This window comes from Macrotis lagotis, chromosome 8 (assembly GCF_037893015.1).
Source record: "Macrotis lagotis isolate mMagLag1 chromosome 8, bilby.v1.9.chrom.fasta, whole genome shotgun sequence".
Lineage (NCBI taxonomy): Eukaryota > Metazoa > Chordata > Mammalia > Peramelemorphia > Peramelidae > Macrotis > Macrotis lagotis.
In genome coordinates this window covers 97,988,819-98,005,367 of record NC_133665.1, presented here as the reverse complement: position 1 = coordinate 98,005,367, position 16,549 = coordinate 97,988,819, and the positions used below count along the sequence as shown (strand labels likewise).

The 16,549-nt window shown below is 39.1% G+C and overlaps 1 protein-coding gene across 1 annotated transcript; it reads left to right on the top strand.

Moving 5' to 3' along the window:
- LOC141494900 (cathelicidin antimicrobial peptide-like) lies at positions 1-3,582 on the top strand. The gene is made up of 4 exons (XM_074196029.1): positions 1-234; positions 1,948-2,055; positions 2,303-2,374; positions 3,370-3,582. Exons 1-4 carry the CDS (start codon positions 64-66, stop codon positions 3,481-3,483), a joined length of 465 nt encoding a protein of 154 aa, XP_074052130.1. The 5' UTR covers positions 1-63; the 3' UTR covers positions 3,484-3,582.
- Positions 3,583-16,549: the final 12,967 nt, after the last annotated feature.

Genomic DNA, 16,549 nt, shown 5'->3' with positions numbered 1-16,549 from the left:
GATAGCTCTTTTCAGCCCAGAGCATTGAGGGCCAAGAGGGTGAGAATCCAGAGGGTCTTGACCATGCAAGCATCTCTTTTGGTTCTGGGGCTGCTCAGCCTGATGACTTCACTTTCTTCTGCCCAGGACTTGAGATACCATAATTTGGTGAATAGATTTATCAATGACTACAACAGGAAGGAAAAATCTGAAAACCTCTTTCGACTCTCAGTCCTGAATCTGGAACCTGGCGAAGTAAGTAGCCTTAGGATGGAAAAGAAGTGCTTCTTCTGCCAAGGTTCCCTAATATGAACCCTTCCACTCCAGCAAACCTTGGTCTCTTGACTGGAAGACATTGTGATAAAGTGGAAAGAGAGACAGGTGGTAAAGTGGAGCAGAAGTCCTGAGGGTCAGGGAGATCTGAGTTCAAATTGACTCTGAGACAATTATTAGCTGTGTGCCTGGGCAAATCATTTACTTTCTGTGTGCCTCAGTTTCCTCAACTGTGAAGTGGAGATTATAATAGCACCTACCTTCTAGAATTGCTGTGAGGATCAGATGCTAATTGTAAAGCACTTAGCACGATGCCCAGAAAATATGTAAATTATGTAAACGCCAGCTGTTATTATTATTATTATTCTAGTTAGAAGACCTAAGTTCTCATGCCAGCTCTGACACTTTTTCTAGCTCTGACATTTTTCTGACTCTGAGCAAGCTATCTTCCCTCTCTGAGTTACTCTTCTGTAAAATGGAAATGATAAACAATGCTTAAACTATACAATAGCATTCTTCTGAGGACTCCCTTGCCTTGAATTCCCTTTCCCATCTCCCTGACTTTCCAATACTGCTTCTACCTCAGAGTCCAATCTCCCCATCAGTGACCTCAAGCCAGAGATTTCTCTCCTTTTTCTTTTCCTATCTCTCTGACTCTCTTTCTCTCTGTGTGTGTCTATCTGCTTGTCTGTCTCTCTGTCTCTGTCTCTCTCTGTCTGTCTCTGTCTTTGTCTCTGTCTGTCTGTCTATCTCTCTCTCTCTCTCTCTCTCTCTCTCTCTCTCTCTCTCTCTCTCTCTCCCTTCCCTTTCTTTCTCTTCCTTTCTTTCTCTGTATAGCCTACATCACTGCATAGAATCATTAGCTGTTAAAGGAAGGGACCTTAGATGTCATTGAGTTTAATCCCCTCAATTTGGAAAGTAGGAAATCATGGTGAAGAGAAATGAAGGACATATAGTAGTAAGAACCAGATCTGGGAATGACTGAATGAATGAATGAAAAGGCATTTCTGAATTCAGTGCTTTCCCTCTTTTAATGATTTCCTATAGATCCTGCTCAGAGCTTGCTCTCTCTATATTTATTTGCAGGATGTCTCCTGCCATAAGATTACAAGTTCCTTGAGGTCAGGAGCTGTCTTTTGCTAGTTGGTTCCCCAGTACTTAGCACAGTACTATATTAGGGACTTAATAAATGTTTATTCATTGAGTGCATCCCTTGCTATGTCCCAGGAACATTGTTAAGCACTCTGAATACAAATGAATTCCAGGTCTTCAGACTCCAAATCCAGGGTTCTTGTCACAACTTTAACTCTCATATGACCCCAAGCAGGTATAAACTTGTATTTTTTTTTCATTTTTGAGGGGCTCTATCTCCTAACCAGACTGACTTATCCCCTGAGGACAGGGAATCTGAAAGTTGAGCATGGTGATGGTAGTGGTGGTATACCAGAAGACATTCAGTAGATGCTGGCTGGCTGGATGATTGTTCTGGGTACCCTCAGTTCTTACACTACTGCCAATGTGATCTTGGACAAGTCACCTAACTTTCCTAGATTTTAGTTTCCTCATCTAGCAATTCATGGCATGAGACTATATATTGACTAAGCCTCTTTACAGCAAGAAATCACTTGCTCCTGAGACTATAAGGGTTCGGATGTGTCCTAGGTCTAAAATATTGTTCTACCTCTTCCTCCCCAGAATAATAATCCTGCTACTCGTCGACCCCTGAGCTTCATCATCAATGAAACTGTGTGCCTTAAGACTGAAAATAAAAATCCTGATGATTGTGCCTTCAAGGAAAATGGGGTGAGAGTGTCCTGGCTTAGAGAGGAAGATTGCCTGAAGGAGTATCTTTCTGGGGATATTCCCACCTTAGAGAGGGGAGGGGGCTGAGGTCTGTGTTCCTGCTGCCCTGAGAAAAGTGATCTGATGTGAAGCAGAACCCTCCCAGGGCTGCCTTGGGTCAAAGCCTGAACTTGCTGCCTCTCTTGTTATATCACTGGCAGAGGTTACAGACTCCCAGGCCTGAACTAACTCTGCAACTCCTTCTCAGGTGATGAAAGAATGCATTGGAGTCATTATCCTGGACTCTGCTCAGCCCTCTGTTGATGTTAACTGTGATGGGGTAAGTGATGACTCCTCAGTGGGAGCCTGGGGAAGAACCCAAACCTCCAGACTCCCCAGATCTCCAGTACCTTCTCTCTTTGAGGCTAATGAACTAGATCAACAGCCAGAGGAGCTTGAGGCCTCTTTTGACCTTTCTACCTCCTTCCAACCTTAGCCTCAGTCTAGCTTCCCTAGTCTTCTTCCAGGTTCCAGGAGAGGAGGGGATGCAGAGGCAGGAGCATTTCTGTCCCCATGCACTTCACCCAACCCCAGTTCTGGAAGCAGAGGCGTCTCTGACCTTAGAGTCATGGAGGAAGAGGAAGATGGGGAAGACTAATGGGTTAGGAAGGGTCTAGACTTGTGTTTCTAGAGAAGCAGTCACAGGATTTTGAACTGGAAAGAACTATAGAAATTGTCTCATCCAACTCCCCCTCCCCCAATCTGCAGAGAAGGAAACTGAGGTTCAGAGATGTGAAGTGACCTTGCCCAAAGTCTTCAAGCTCACTAATGATAGAGAAGAAATAGGTCTTCTTACTCAGGCTATTTTGCTAGTTTCCCTGCCAGTTGCTCTAAAGTGAGGTCTGTGAGCTCAGGTGTAGTCACACCAGAGCCATAATCAATGTGGCCTGGTCTCAGGGTGCTCCTGAAGGGCAGAAGATTTTAAGGGGTAGGTAAGGATTTCTTGCTCTCCTCTACGTCTCCTAGAGAAATATTGATATCTTTTTCAAAAAAAGAACATTAAAAAAGAAGCCCCTGAGATACCAGTTTTCTGTTTAGTGGGGGATTGATTTTAATTTTGCTAGACTGAAAATTTGAGAGTTGAGTCGTGGGTCTGTAAGCTGCCAGCTGTATCATGATCTAGGTTCCTCTTCTCTAATAGGGACTATGAACCAGATGGTTTCTGAGGGGGCTCCAAGTTCTGAGTGAACTTGTAGGTGGGCAGATTTTTCTCTTTTCTTCAACTTGACTCTCAGAGATGCTGAACTAAGATCTCTGTTTCTCTTCTCTCTGCAGCTTGCAAAGGTCAAGAGGCTTCGAATTGTGGAAAAAATTAAGAACCTGTTGAAAAAAGCAAGTGATAAAATTAAGGACACATTTAAGAATGCAATTAATAGCTTACTCTCATAGGAGAGGAGCTCCCTATGTAAGACTGAACCTCAAATTCTGTTTTAAAGCCCCACATTCTGCTTTGGTCTCCTCAGATTAATAAATTCCAGTTTTACTCTCTCTGCCTCCATGTTTTCTGAGACTTCCTTCTCCATTCAGTTCATTTCAGGCTGAATCTTTAAATACTTCTCATACACTTTTAAGAAGTGGGCATAAATCCGGCCTCAGAAACTTAATAATTACCTAGCTGTGTGGTCTTGGGCAAGCCACTTAATCCCATTTGCCTTGCAAAATCCTAAAAAAAAAAAAAGAAGTGGGCATAAAATGTTGAAAAAACCCACCTACACTCCCCCCATTAAGAAACATATAATCTACCAGGGGTGGGAGTGGGAGTAGAAATGTAAGTATACAATGGAATATGAATATGTGTCAGTGTGTTGGAACAAGGCAACATCCAAGCAAAATGATCTAAGAATTCTGAGAAAGAGAGATCACTTTATGGTTAGACCTGTGGAGGGGTCATAGACCATGAAGACTTCATGGAAGAAATGGTATCTGAGCTGGGCTTTGGAGGAAGGGAAGGTTTTCAAGATGCAGATATGAGAAAGGATACATTCCAGGCACAGGGAACTCTCTTTGGCTAAAGTAAGAGTATGGAACAGCTAGAAATCTAGTTTGACAGCAAAATAGAGAGCATTAAGGGGTATAGTTTGTAAGTTGTTATAAGTAGACTGGGGCCAAGAGGGTCTTAAATGTCAGACCTTCCCCAGAAGTTTGTAATTTATCTTATAGACAATAGAGAGTATCTTCAGGGGTTTGTGGTTTGTTTTTTAGTTTTTGTTTTCTTTAGCAAGGAAATGACTAGATCATATCTTTTCATTAGGTAACTGAGTGGAGAATGGAGTAGAGAAGGGAAGGATTAGACACAGGAAACTGGGTCAAGAGACTTGCAACAAGCGAAAGTTGATGAGGGCTTGCTGTAGGCTGGTGGTTATAGAAATGGAAAAGAGGGGTTAGAAGGGAAAGGTGATGTGGACTAGAGAGAATGTAGAATTGATCATATTTGGCAACTGATAGGACTCATGGTGGAGAAGAAAGAATGAAAGTTCACTCCATCACCCTAGCAATGAGCTACCTTCTTAAACCCAATCAAATTGAGAGACCCCAATCCAGTAAATCTAGTGAGCAAGCCATCAGTAGTGTATATGGGAATAGGGGAAGGAAGGCTTGTTCCTTTAAATAAAAATGAATTTTACTAGCAGAAGTAAAATCAGATCCAGACTTCTTAACCCTGTTCCTCCAAATCTTGTGTATCCCACAAGGACCCAGAGTCTCTCAGATTGTCAACTACAAGGTTAGGGTGGCAACCCCCTTACTTGCCTAGTATTCCCAAATTACCAGATCTCTGAATTAGAGACTCCCTCTATCTACTCTAGGAGGTTGGCCTGTGCTTCCACTAGGGAAAGAGTAAGTAACTGAAGAAAGTCTATTACCCAGATTTCAACATGCATCTAATACCTATGAAACTTGTCTAAAAGTATATATACCTTATCTAGGCAGTAGGGATGGACAGTGAATGAAGGAGGTTTCAGTTCTTTTTTTAGAAATGATAACACTAAAAAAAAAGAAATGATAACATTTTCTGAATTTGATTAAACTCTTTTCCATATCAACATTTTGCCGTTCTTGGCAATATGAGAGTGCAATATAGAATTCCCCTGCCTCCAAAAAACCAAAAATGATCAACTAGAGGGCAATGGAGAAACACATGGTAGACATGAGGAACCAAAACCATATACCCAATGTGGACTTCCAAAGAAGAACAAGGGACAAAGGATGCTGATCACATGGTAAGAGCAAGGGACAAGAGATAAGTTGCCAGAAAAGACTGAAGAAGGTCTCCAGCACATTGGATGTATCCTTTCCTGACAAACTTTTGGGATTACATACATAGAATGGGTACACATGAGTCACAATCTGCATTGTTGGAGGAAATTCCCATAGTGATGAGATTAGAGTATTTAAGTATTTTAGTGGACTTCACCTGGACTTTTGGTTCTTGCCTTAATTTGATCAGCATGCCAGTTAAAGAAGATCTTGGGTTAAAGATGGTCTTCCTTTCTCTCACTATCACACTCAACTTCTACCTAGTTCTGATAGGGTGTTTAGGGAATGGGGGGGGAAGAGTTTGAGGAAAGAGACTTACCAAAGAGTCCTGGCTGACCTCCATGTTCATTTATGTAGCACCCCTTATTTCTACTCTTCCCATCAGACATGGTTTTCTTTCAAATCCAATCCTGAATCTAAATTCTTCAGTAGAGGCATTTTATTAAACCTCTGTGGGTAGAACAAAAGAACCAAATGTGCCTGAGGAAACTGGCCTCAAAAAGAAACCACTCCAGTTTTCTTCTCTTCTCCCAATAAACTGCTTTAAGTTCAGATTGTGGCTAGGTTTATTGGTACACTTTCACATGTTTCCTCCCTGCATTTTTGGAAATTATAGAATATGTCATTATTTTCTCTTTTAGTTATCCCTAGTCACCCCATGATACATCTAAAGATGAAAGGGAAAATTTTTGTCTTTTTGATGAATATATATATATATATATATATATATATATATATACGTATATATATATATATATATATATATATATATATATATTACAGTACATCTCATACTTCTCTCTCCTATGTGTTTTCATTAACATAGTCTTTATATCACTCCCACAAACCCAGGAAATTGTTCCAATACAGTTATTACTAATAGATCACAACTTTCCCCATTCTGCTTTTGATTTATAGTGGGTCAGTATAAGAAATTAAATGGGACTATATACCCTTTGATCCAGCAATACCACCATTAGGGCTATATCCCAAAGAGAACATAAAAAAGGGGGAAAGATTTATATGTACAAAAATATTTTAGCAGCTCTTTTTGTAGTGGTAAAGAATTGGAAATCAAGGGGGTGCCCATAAATTAAGGAATGGTTATAGTTTATGAATGTGATGGAGTACTATTATTCTATAAGAAATTATGAATGGCTGAACTTTAGAAAAGCCTGGAAAGACTTGCATGAACTGATGCTGAGTGAAGTGAGCAGAATCAGGAGAACACTTTACACATTAACAGTAAAATTTTAGATGATCAACTATGATGGACTCAGTTCCTCTCAACAGTTCAATGATCAAGGACAATCCTATAAGACATGTGATGGAAAATGCCATCCACATTTAGAGAAAAAAACTATGGACTCTAAATGCAAACCAGAGCACACTATTTTCATTTTTTAAAACTTCTTTTTAAGTTTTTTCCCCTTTTTCTTATAGTTTTCCCCCTTTAGTTCTAATTCTTTTTTTTCCACAAAATGACTAATATGGAAATATGTTAAATACTTTTGTACCTGTACAATCTATATCACATGACTCTTAATCATGGGGAGGAAAGCAGCTAGGTGATGCAGTGGATAGTGCACCAGCCTTGGAGTCAGGAGGACCTGAGTTCAAATCCAGCCTCAGACACTTGATACTTTCTTAGTTGTATGACTTGGGGCAAGTCACTTAACCCCATTGCCTTTCAAAAACTAAAAAAAAAAAAACACTCCAAAACCCAACACATAGTTATAGGGAAGGGGAGAAAAGGAAGGTAGTAGAAAAGTGTGGAATCTCAAAAGCTTACAAAAATATAAACATTGAAAACTGTCTTTACATGTAATTTAAAAAAAGGAAAATAACACTAGATAAAAAAAGAAATTAAATGGGAAATTTGGGGGAGTTTTGCAGGAGACAGTACATGACAGAAAAGTTTATGAACTCAGAAATGCATAACATATATGCACAGTATTATATAATATTAACCCAAATTATACAATAAGGTATTGTAAACACCCCATAAAAGAAAAAGAAAAAAAAAATTCTGCCTTCCACAAAGGGAAGATCAAAAAATTTTATTTGAATTTTTCAGATATCATGCCCCTAACTCCCACAATGTGGAAAGGATGCCTCTATTTCCTTCTTTGGGAGATCCATTGTGGTAAACTATAATTCTTCCTAGGGATGATATTCCCATTTACCTAATGAAGAACCTTTTGAATCTTGGTTGAGACCTGACAATGAATTAAGACATCAGTGCCATGAACTCCATGAAACTTTCTCATTATGAAGCACTTTGTGTGGAGCAGCTAGGTGGTGCAGTGGATAGAGCACCGGCCCTAGAGTCAGGAGGACCTGAATTCAAATTTGACCTCAGACACTTAATAATTACCTAGTTGTGTGACCTTGGGCAAGTCACTTAACCCCATTGCCTTGCAAAAACCAAAACCAAAAACTGAAGCACTTTGTGCCCATCTTTTTTTTTATTTTTTTGGTCAGGCAGTGGGGTTAAGTGGCTTGCCCAAGGCCACACAGCTAGGTAATTATTAAGTGTCTGAGGCCAGATTTGAACTCAGGTACTCCTGACTCCAAGGCTGGTGCTCTATCCACTGCACCACCTAGCTGCCCCATGTGCCCATCTTTCCTTGACCCTAACACACACTACCTTTGTTAGACTTGTTGGTATATATTCAGTTCAATTCAACAGACATTTATGAAATTATCTACCATACTCAAGGAGCTGGAAGAAATGGGAAGAACTATGATAAAGACTCTCCTGGAGGGGCGGAGCCAAGATGGTGACAAGAAGGGATCGAGTCTTAGGAGCTCTCTGATAAAATTCATCAGCTAAGGACTCTAACTAAACTTTCGAGAGACAGAAACCACAAAGGGACCCAGTGAGGCAGTTCTCCTACTCAAGGTAACCAGGAAAAGAGGAGAAAGGCTCTGCTCCCCAGGGTCCGAGGGGCGGCCAGCCAGAGGGGTGGACCGCCAGAGCCAAAGAACCTCAGCCTCCCAGAGGCAGCCCCAGGGCGCTGGGAGCCACGGCTCACAGCAGCCGGGGAGTCTCCTGAGCCGCACCCTGAGGAGCACCAGGCACAAAGTGGGGGAACAGCGGGGGACCTCTGCCAGAGCGAGCACTTGGAGCCCAGCCCTCAGGGCACACAGTCAGTAGCTTGGTCTTTCCCCAGCCCTGATCCAGGAAACAGAAGCAGGTGGAGCCGGTAAGCAGGAGCCCCCAGGGCATGAGCCCATTGAGCTGAGGGAGGGAGTGAAGAGAGACTGCAGAGCTCTGTCCTCTGCCCCTGGAACAGGACTCTGGGGTTCTGACCACATTCAGATCCTGATCACAGTCTAGGCCCCCCCATAGAACAGCAGCCCCCCTCACATCAGCCCCTTGGCAGAGGGGGGTGCTTATGGTCATTCACAGACCAGGAGGGAGGACAGAGCCGCACACACTGAGACCCTTGTGGGAGTGTCCCAAAAGCTCAAGAAACACCCCAAACCAGGCCCAGGCTGGGAAAATGAGCAAGCAGAGAAACAAAAAGAAGACTATTGAGAAATATTTTGCAAATGAGCCCAAGAAGGATCAAAATACTCAGTCTGAAGATGAGGAAGCACAAGCTCCTGCATCTAAAGACTCCAAGAAAAAAAGAAATTGGGCTCAGGCTATGATAGAGCTCAAAAAAGACTTTGAAAAATCAAATGAGGGAGTTGGAAGAAAAACTGGGAAAAGAAAGGAGAGAGATGCAGGAAAAACATGAAAATGAAGTCAGCAGCTTAGTCAAGGAAATCCAAAAAAAAATGCTGAAGAAAATAGCATGCTAAAAACCAGCTCAGGTCAAATGGATAAAACAGTTCAAAAAGTTATTGAGGAGAAGAATGCTTTGAAAAGCAAAATTGGCCAGATGGAAACGAGATAAGAAAACTCTCTGAGGAGAACAAATCCTTCAGACAAAGAATAGAATTCAGGGAGATTGATGAATTTACCAGAAATCAGGAATCAATACTTCAAAACCAAAAAAATGAAAAATTAGAAGAAAATGTGAAATATCTCATTGAAAAAAAACAACTGATATGGAAAACAGACTTAGGAAAGATAATTTAAAAATTATTGGAATACCTGAAAGTCATGATCAGGAAAAGAGCCTTGACATCATTTCCAAAGAATTGCTACAGGAAAATTGCCCTGATATTCTAGAAGCAGAGGGCAAAATAGAAATGGAGAGAATCCACCGATCCCCCAGAAAAAGGGACCCCAAAAAACCAACCCCTAGGAATATTATAGCCAAGTTCCAGAACTCCCAAGTCAAAGAGAAAATATTACAAGCAGCCAGAAGGACACAGTTCAAATATCGTGGAGCTGCAGTTAGGATCACACAGGACTTAGCAGCAGCTACACTGGAAGCTCGTAGGGCTTGGAATACAATATACCAGAAGGCAAAAGAACTTAGAATGCAGCCAAGAATGAACTACCCAGCAAGGCTGAATGTCCTCTTCCAGGGAAAAAGATGGACTTTCAATGAACCAGGGGAATTTCAAAGGTTCCTTTTGGGATGGCCAGAGCTGAACAGAAGGTTTGATCTTCAGATACAGGACTTAGGTGAAGCATGGAGATTGGAGGAGAGGGGGGAAATATGAGGGACTTAATGAGGATAAACTGCATGTATTCCTGCATAGAAAAATGACACTGATAATACTCATATGAACCTTATCAGTTAATAGAGCAGGTAGAGAGAGCTTTTATAGTTGAAGCACAGGAGAAAGCTGAATTTGAAGATGAAATATGGTGTAAAAATGGAGTCAATAGAAAAAAAGGGAAATGGGAGAAAGAAAAAGGAGAGGGCGAATAGTCCAAGATATTTCGCATAAGATTTTTTTTTTATTGCAATGAGCTATTGCAATGATATGGAGGAGGGGAGGCAAGGGGGAATGGGGGAACCTTTGCTCTCATCAGAGATGGCTAGGAGAGGAAACAGCAAATATACTCAATGGGGTATAGACATCTGGAGTAAGAAGGAGGGGGGAGCAGGGGGAAGGGGTGGGGATGTGAATAAAGGAGGAGAGGATGGACCATGGGGGGAGAGTGGCCAGATATAACACATTTTCTTTCTTACTTCTTTCAAGGGGCTGGGAATGGAAGGCCTGCCCCAGACCACAGGGCCAGGTGGATTCTGGGCCTAAGGGGTAGTATGGGGGCTCAGGGCTTCTTGGCCCCAGGACCAGGGATCTGTCTGCTGTGCCACTCAGCGACCCTACAGCAGAGTCAGAGTGAAAGGAGAGAGAAAATAGAGTACATGGGAGTGGAGAAATAAGAAAGTAGGGCGTTGTGATCAGCAATGGCAACGGTGGAAAAATACGGAAATAACTTTTGTGATGGACTTATCATAAAGAATGAGATCCACCCATGACAGAGTTGTTGGTGTTGGAACAAAGACTCAAGCACATTTTTTGTTATGATTATTTGGGGGAGGGTGCAGGGCAAGTAGAGCTGGATGGCCTGCCTGGGGGCATAGCAGGTGATCTTTGGGTGTCTGGGGCCGGATTTGGACCCAGGTGCTCCTGGCTCAAGGGCCAATGCTCTGTCTACCACCCAGCCACCCCTACTATTATTACTATTTTATTTTATGTTGGGTCTTTTTTTTCTTTCTTTTTTTTTTTGGTTTTTGCAGGGCAGTGGGGATTGGGTGGCTTGCATGTCACACGGCTGGGTGATTGTTGGGTTTACGAGGCTGGATATGGACTCGGGTGCTCATGGCTCCAGGGCTGGTGCTTCGTCCATTGCACCACCTGGCCATACCTACAATTATTACTATTATTATTTTTTATTTTAATTTTTTTCTCTCCCCTTTTCTTTTTTCGCCCAAACAAGTCTATCTATATTCATGGGGGAGGAGGGGTATTTTGTTTACTTGTAAACAAGAATATTTTATTAATGTAAAAAAACATTTGTACAAAATGAGAATAAAAAATAAATTTAAAAGAAAAAAAAAGTGAGGTCCACAGATCCCAAAATGTAAATAAATTTTGGGAAATCTGCCAATGTGAAAAAAAAAAGGCCAAGGTCTTGGCCCAGGTGGCTCTAAAGGAGAAAGTGAGGTTGGTGACTTTGCACAGCCTCCCTCATTCAACTCCAATCTATGTGCTTGTAGTGGCATCACTTCTTCTGATGTCAAGGTCTTCTTCAAGAGTGAAGGACAAACAACAACCCATTATGCTAGGAATTCCTCTCAGTACCGGTTAAATAAAGTTACAATTTTATTTTTAAGTAAAAAAAAAAAGACTCTCCTGAGGAACAAAACATATATCCAGATGGAAAACAAAGTATAAGCAAAATAAAATATTTCAAAAGGGAGGGATTGTTATTGCGTCTTTATTGTTCAGTTATTTTGAGTCATGACTGACACTTTCTGACCCCATTTAGAGTTTTCTTGGACAAATTGGTTTCCCATTTCCTTCTCTCATTCATTCTACAGATAAAGAAACTGAGGCAAACGGGATGAAGTGATGTACCCAGGGTCACACAATTAGTAAATGTCTGAGACTGGATTTGAATTCAGGTCTTCCTTAATCCATGCCCCATGCTCCATCCATTGTGCCACCTGGTTGCCTGACTAATGTACCTAAGTTGACATAAATGGGAGGTATTAGTATTTACTCAGGGTGCAAGATCTTCACATGCCATCAGGTGGCACTCCAAGCTCTTCCATTGCTCATTGGTAGACAGTTTCTAGCTTTCCCTCTTACAGAATTGTTAAGTACTGAATATTTCTAATAATAATTCAAAATATGATTTGATTGTCTATTCATTTCCACAGGCTCTCTAGACTTTCCTCAACTCCCTGTGATCCTGAAAGATTTACTTACATTAAAATAAAATGTAATCTTCATTTCAATAAAAACAATAATATCAGCTTCAAATTTATAGACAATGTTAGACTGCCAGCACTCTTATTATGATCTAGAGACTCAAATTCTCTTCATCTAGCCTCCGACACCTGATTTTCCACAAGGTACACCCAAATATCTTGGTAGAGAAGTCTTTTTAAATGTCCTCAAGTGATCCAAGTCACAAGAGAAGAAGAAATTCATCTCTCTACCCTCAACTCTCAGGGTAAAGTCCTCTTCATTGCTAGCCATTCCTAGTAGCTATCTGTCATTAGATCTCTCAGGCAGCTGACCCAGGGCATATGGCCAGTGTTTTTCTCTGCCTCTCCTTGAGATATATATCACTGCTGTTTGATATCTTCACCAGTTCTTCCATGTCCCTTTAGCCTTCCTCAGGGTTCTCTTTTCCAGGTTTGTGCTAGGGTTCATTAGGGGATGGCATTAACCAAAATATAGGTACCTGGGTTAAGAAAAGAAATGGTCAAATAGAAAAAAAAAAACCCTATACCTAATTTTTTTATGATAAGAGTTTGGTATCCAAACTTTATTTTTTGGTTTTATTTATTTATTTTCTCATTCATTTATTAACATATTAAAGGCTTCAGCTCATTCTTGCCTTTGGTGTTCCCTGTATTTTTTTTTAGGTTTTTTTTACAAGGCAAACAGGGTTAAGTGGTTTGCCCAAGGCCACACAGCTAGGTAATTATTAAGTGTCTGAGACAGGATTTGAACCCAGGTACTCCTGACTCCAGGGCCGGTGCTTTATCCACTATGCCACCTAGCCGCCCCTATTCCCTGTATTTTTATAGGACTGTGTTATTCTTGAATATTTAGCCTCACTTAAACATCATCACTTTCATTTTCTGTGTCTTCTAATAATACAATTTAATAATAGAAGATAATTTATATAGCATTTTGTAAAATTTGCTAAGTGCTTTATAGATGTTATCTCATTTAATCCTTATAACTCCCTATGGTTGCTATGTTCTATTATTATTCCCATTTTACAGTTGAGGAAAATAAAGCCCAGAAAGATTAAGTGACTTGGTCGGGATTAGATGGCTAGTAAGTGTCTAGATTCTGTAGCAAAATTCATATTCAGGTCTTTCTGGCTCAAGTTGGACAGTCAACTACATTACCTAGCTATTTGATTAGTTTCCTGTGCATTCATGTCAGTCTCTTTAGATTGATAGCATTTTTCCCTTTTCTTTCATCATTTTAATTGATTTTTAACAGTCCTTCACTTTCCAAACACAACCCTCTTCCTATCCTATCTCAGAGAGCTACTCTTTGTAAGCAAGAATTTTTCAAAAACTATTGTAAAAACAGTTCAACAAAAGTAAGATTTGAAGTTCAAATTTGTCCTCAGGCATTAATTAGCTGTGTGACCCTGGACAAATCACTCAACCCATGCTTCAGTTTTCCCAACTGAATAATAATAGAATCTACCTCTTAGGATGGTTGGAGGAATCAAATGAGATAAATTTGTAAAGCAATAAATACTTGTTGCTCTTGGTAATCCTGGATCTTTTGCTTCTTATTACCAAGTCCTTGTTCTCATAGCTACACCACTGTTTTCACTTCACTCCTCTTCCTCCTAGATCTATTATGGTCTCTCATACTACACCCTTTTCACATATCCTCTATCATTCTTCTGGGCATCCAGATTTTATAAGCAACTAACAGAAATCAAAATGATCATTAAATCCACAAGATCTGTTGTGAATACCAAGAAAATAGAGAGAAGAAAAGAGGGCCCAGACTAGAATCTTGGAGTATGCTTATGTGTAAGGAACAGAATGATGAACCTACAAAAGACACTAGGAAGGACAATATGACAGGCAGGAAGAGAACCACAACAGAGCAGTATCACAAAATGCCAGATATGATAGAGTATTCATTCATATCAGCCACCCCTTGGATTCATGCCCTAAACTCAAACCTCCTGAAGAATCAGAATAAACTTCACAATTCTGCCTTTTCAAAAGCTCTCAGTTGTTTGGCATCCTTTGCAACCTCCATTATTATACTTTTTTTTTTTTATGATTTCTTGAGGGTACATGAGGAAAGGTCTCTTGCTGAACTCAGGACTTAAGTTGAGTCATTAGAAAAAAGAAGTTCTAGGCAAGGATGAGGAAAAGGATTCCAGATCTTGGGGATAGTCTATGCCCAGATGTAGGAGTTTGGAATGTCACATGGGGAGAGCCATAAGTAAGCTAGTTTAGCTAGAGCTCAGTTGTACTTGATGGGAAGCAATATGTTGTCAGTCTGAAAGATAAATGGAAACTAGAAAATAAGAGACTTTGGGGCCAAACAGAAGAATTTGTATTTTATCCTAGTGGCAATGGTAGTCATTGAAACCTCTTGTTTACCTGCTGTAAAATTGCCACTCAAACAAAAACATACAAATCCACATATTAATAAATTTTAATAGATGTTGAAAAAACCTTTGACAAAGTGCTCATGTATGCTAAAAATATTACAAAGCAAAGACATAAAATGACCTTTTAACTACATATAATAAATATCTAGCTAAAATCAAAAGCAAGCTTTATATGCAATGAAAATATAGTAGAATCTTTTCCAATTATTATAGGAATAAAACAAGGATTCTTATTCCTCCTGACAATATTATTTGATAGAACTCCAAAAATGCCTGCTATTTAGTAAGACAAGAGAAAGAAGTTAAAGGCATCAAGATTAGTGAGTAGGTTATAAAACAACCCCCTTTATTGGTGATATGATAGTTTATTTAGGAAATTAATAATAGCATGCTACAAAATAAATATAAAAATAGTGTTTCTATAGAACAGTCAACATTTGTGTGTATAAATAACATTTCTATATAATATATATATAACATTTCTATATAATTTCTATATAATAAATAAAATCTAAGAATCACTAAGATATAGGGAAATTCCACACTCAATGAATGTATAGAAACAATTACAAAATTCTCCTTAAGGAAATAAAGAACAACTTTAATGACTGAAAGAAGATTCAGTACTCAAGGCTGAGCTATGCCAATAAAATAAAAATGACAATGTTATCAAGTTAACTTACAGTTTTAATGCTATGCCCATCAAATTGTCAAAAGGATACTTTGCAGAACTTTCATTTGGAAAAAGAAAAGATTTAGAATATCAGGAGATAATATGAAAAAAGGTAGACAGAAAAGAGGAATAACACTTTTAGACCTTAAACTATATAATAAAATAGAAGTCTTTAAAACCATTTGGTAGAGGTTAAAAATGAGAAAGGTAGAAGAATGGAACAGACTAGATAAGAGAGAATCAGAAATAATAGAACTCAAAAACTCATCATTTGATAAACTTGATCAAATTTGGTAAATCTGATTTAAAAATTACTTAGAAAGAATTCCTTAGTTGATTAGAAAAATTGGGGAAAGCAATCTGGTAGAAATTAGGCTTAGATCAATACTTTATACCATTTTTCTTACTATGTTCTAAATAGATACATGACTTTAATATAAAAGCTCAGTATAAAAAATCAGAACTGAAATATATACATATATCATATATCATATACCTCTCACAGCTATGGATAGGAGACCCTGAACTACTGGAATTTTGATGAACCAATTCATCACCAGCTACAACAAGAAGCCAATCCCTTAACCAAAATATAAAATTACAAAAGATAAAATAAATAAATTTGATTATATGAAACTGAAAAACTTCTATATGAAATTAAAAAACTTCTATACAAATAAAACTTGTGTACTTAGGTTAAGAAGAAAATTTGTCTAAAGGGAGAAAATAAATCTTCATCTCAAATTTCTCTGATACAGATATGATATCCAAGCTATATAAATAACTAATAGATATCAAGATGATCATTGAGCCCATGGGAGTTGATATGAATATCAAGAGAATTGATAGAAGAAGTACATAATCCTGGGGTATACTTATACATATATAGAGAGGCCAGGTGTGTATGATGAATCTATAAAGAAAAGGAAGAAAAATAATATTACAAATAAGAAGAGAATTCCAACAGAGTAGTATCACAAATCACCAGGGAGGAGAGAGTATCTTAAAGAAAGGGGATCAACAGTGTCCAATCTTGCAAAACATTCAAGAAAGATAAAACCTAAGAAAAGATTATTGGATTTATCAAAAAACTGATTTTTGACAACCTTGAACAGAGCATTGCAATTAAGTGGTAGCAGGGAACTAAGATTAGAAAGGGTTAAGAAGTGGAAATGATCCGCAGAGAGAGAACTAATGAAATTAAAGTATAATTTTTGTTTTGCTTTTTTGTCTTACTTTTTTGTGACATCACTAATATGGAATATGTTTTA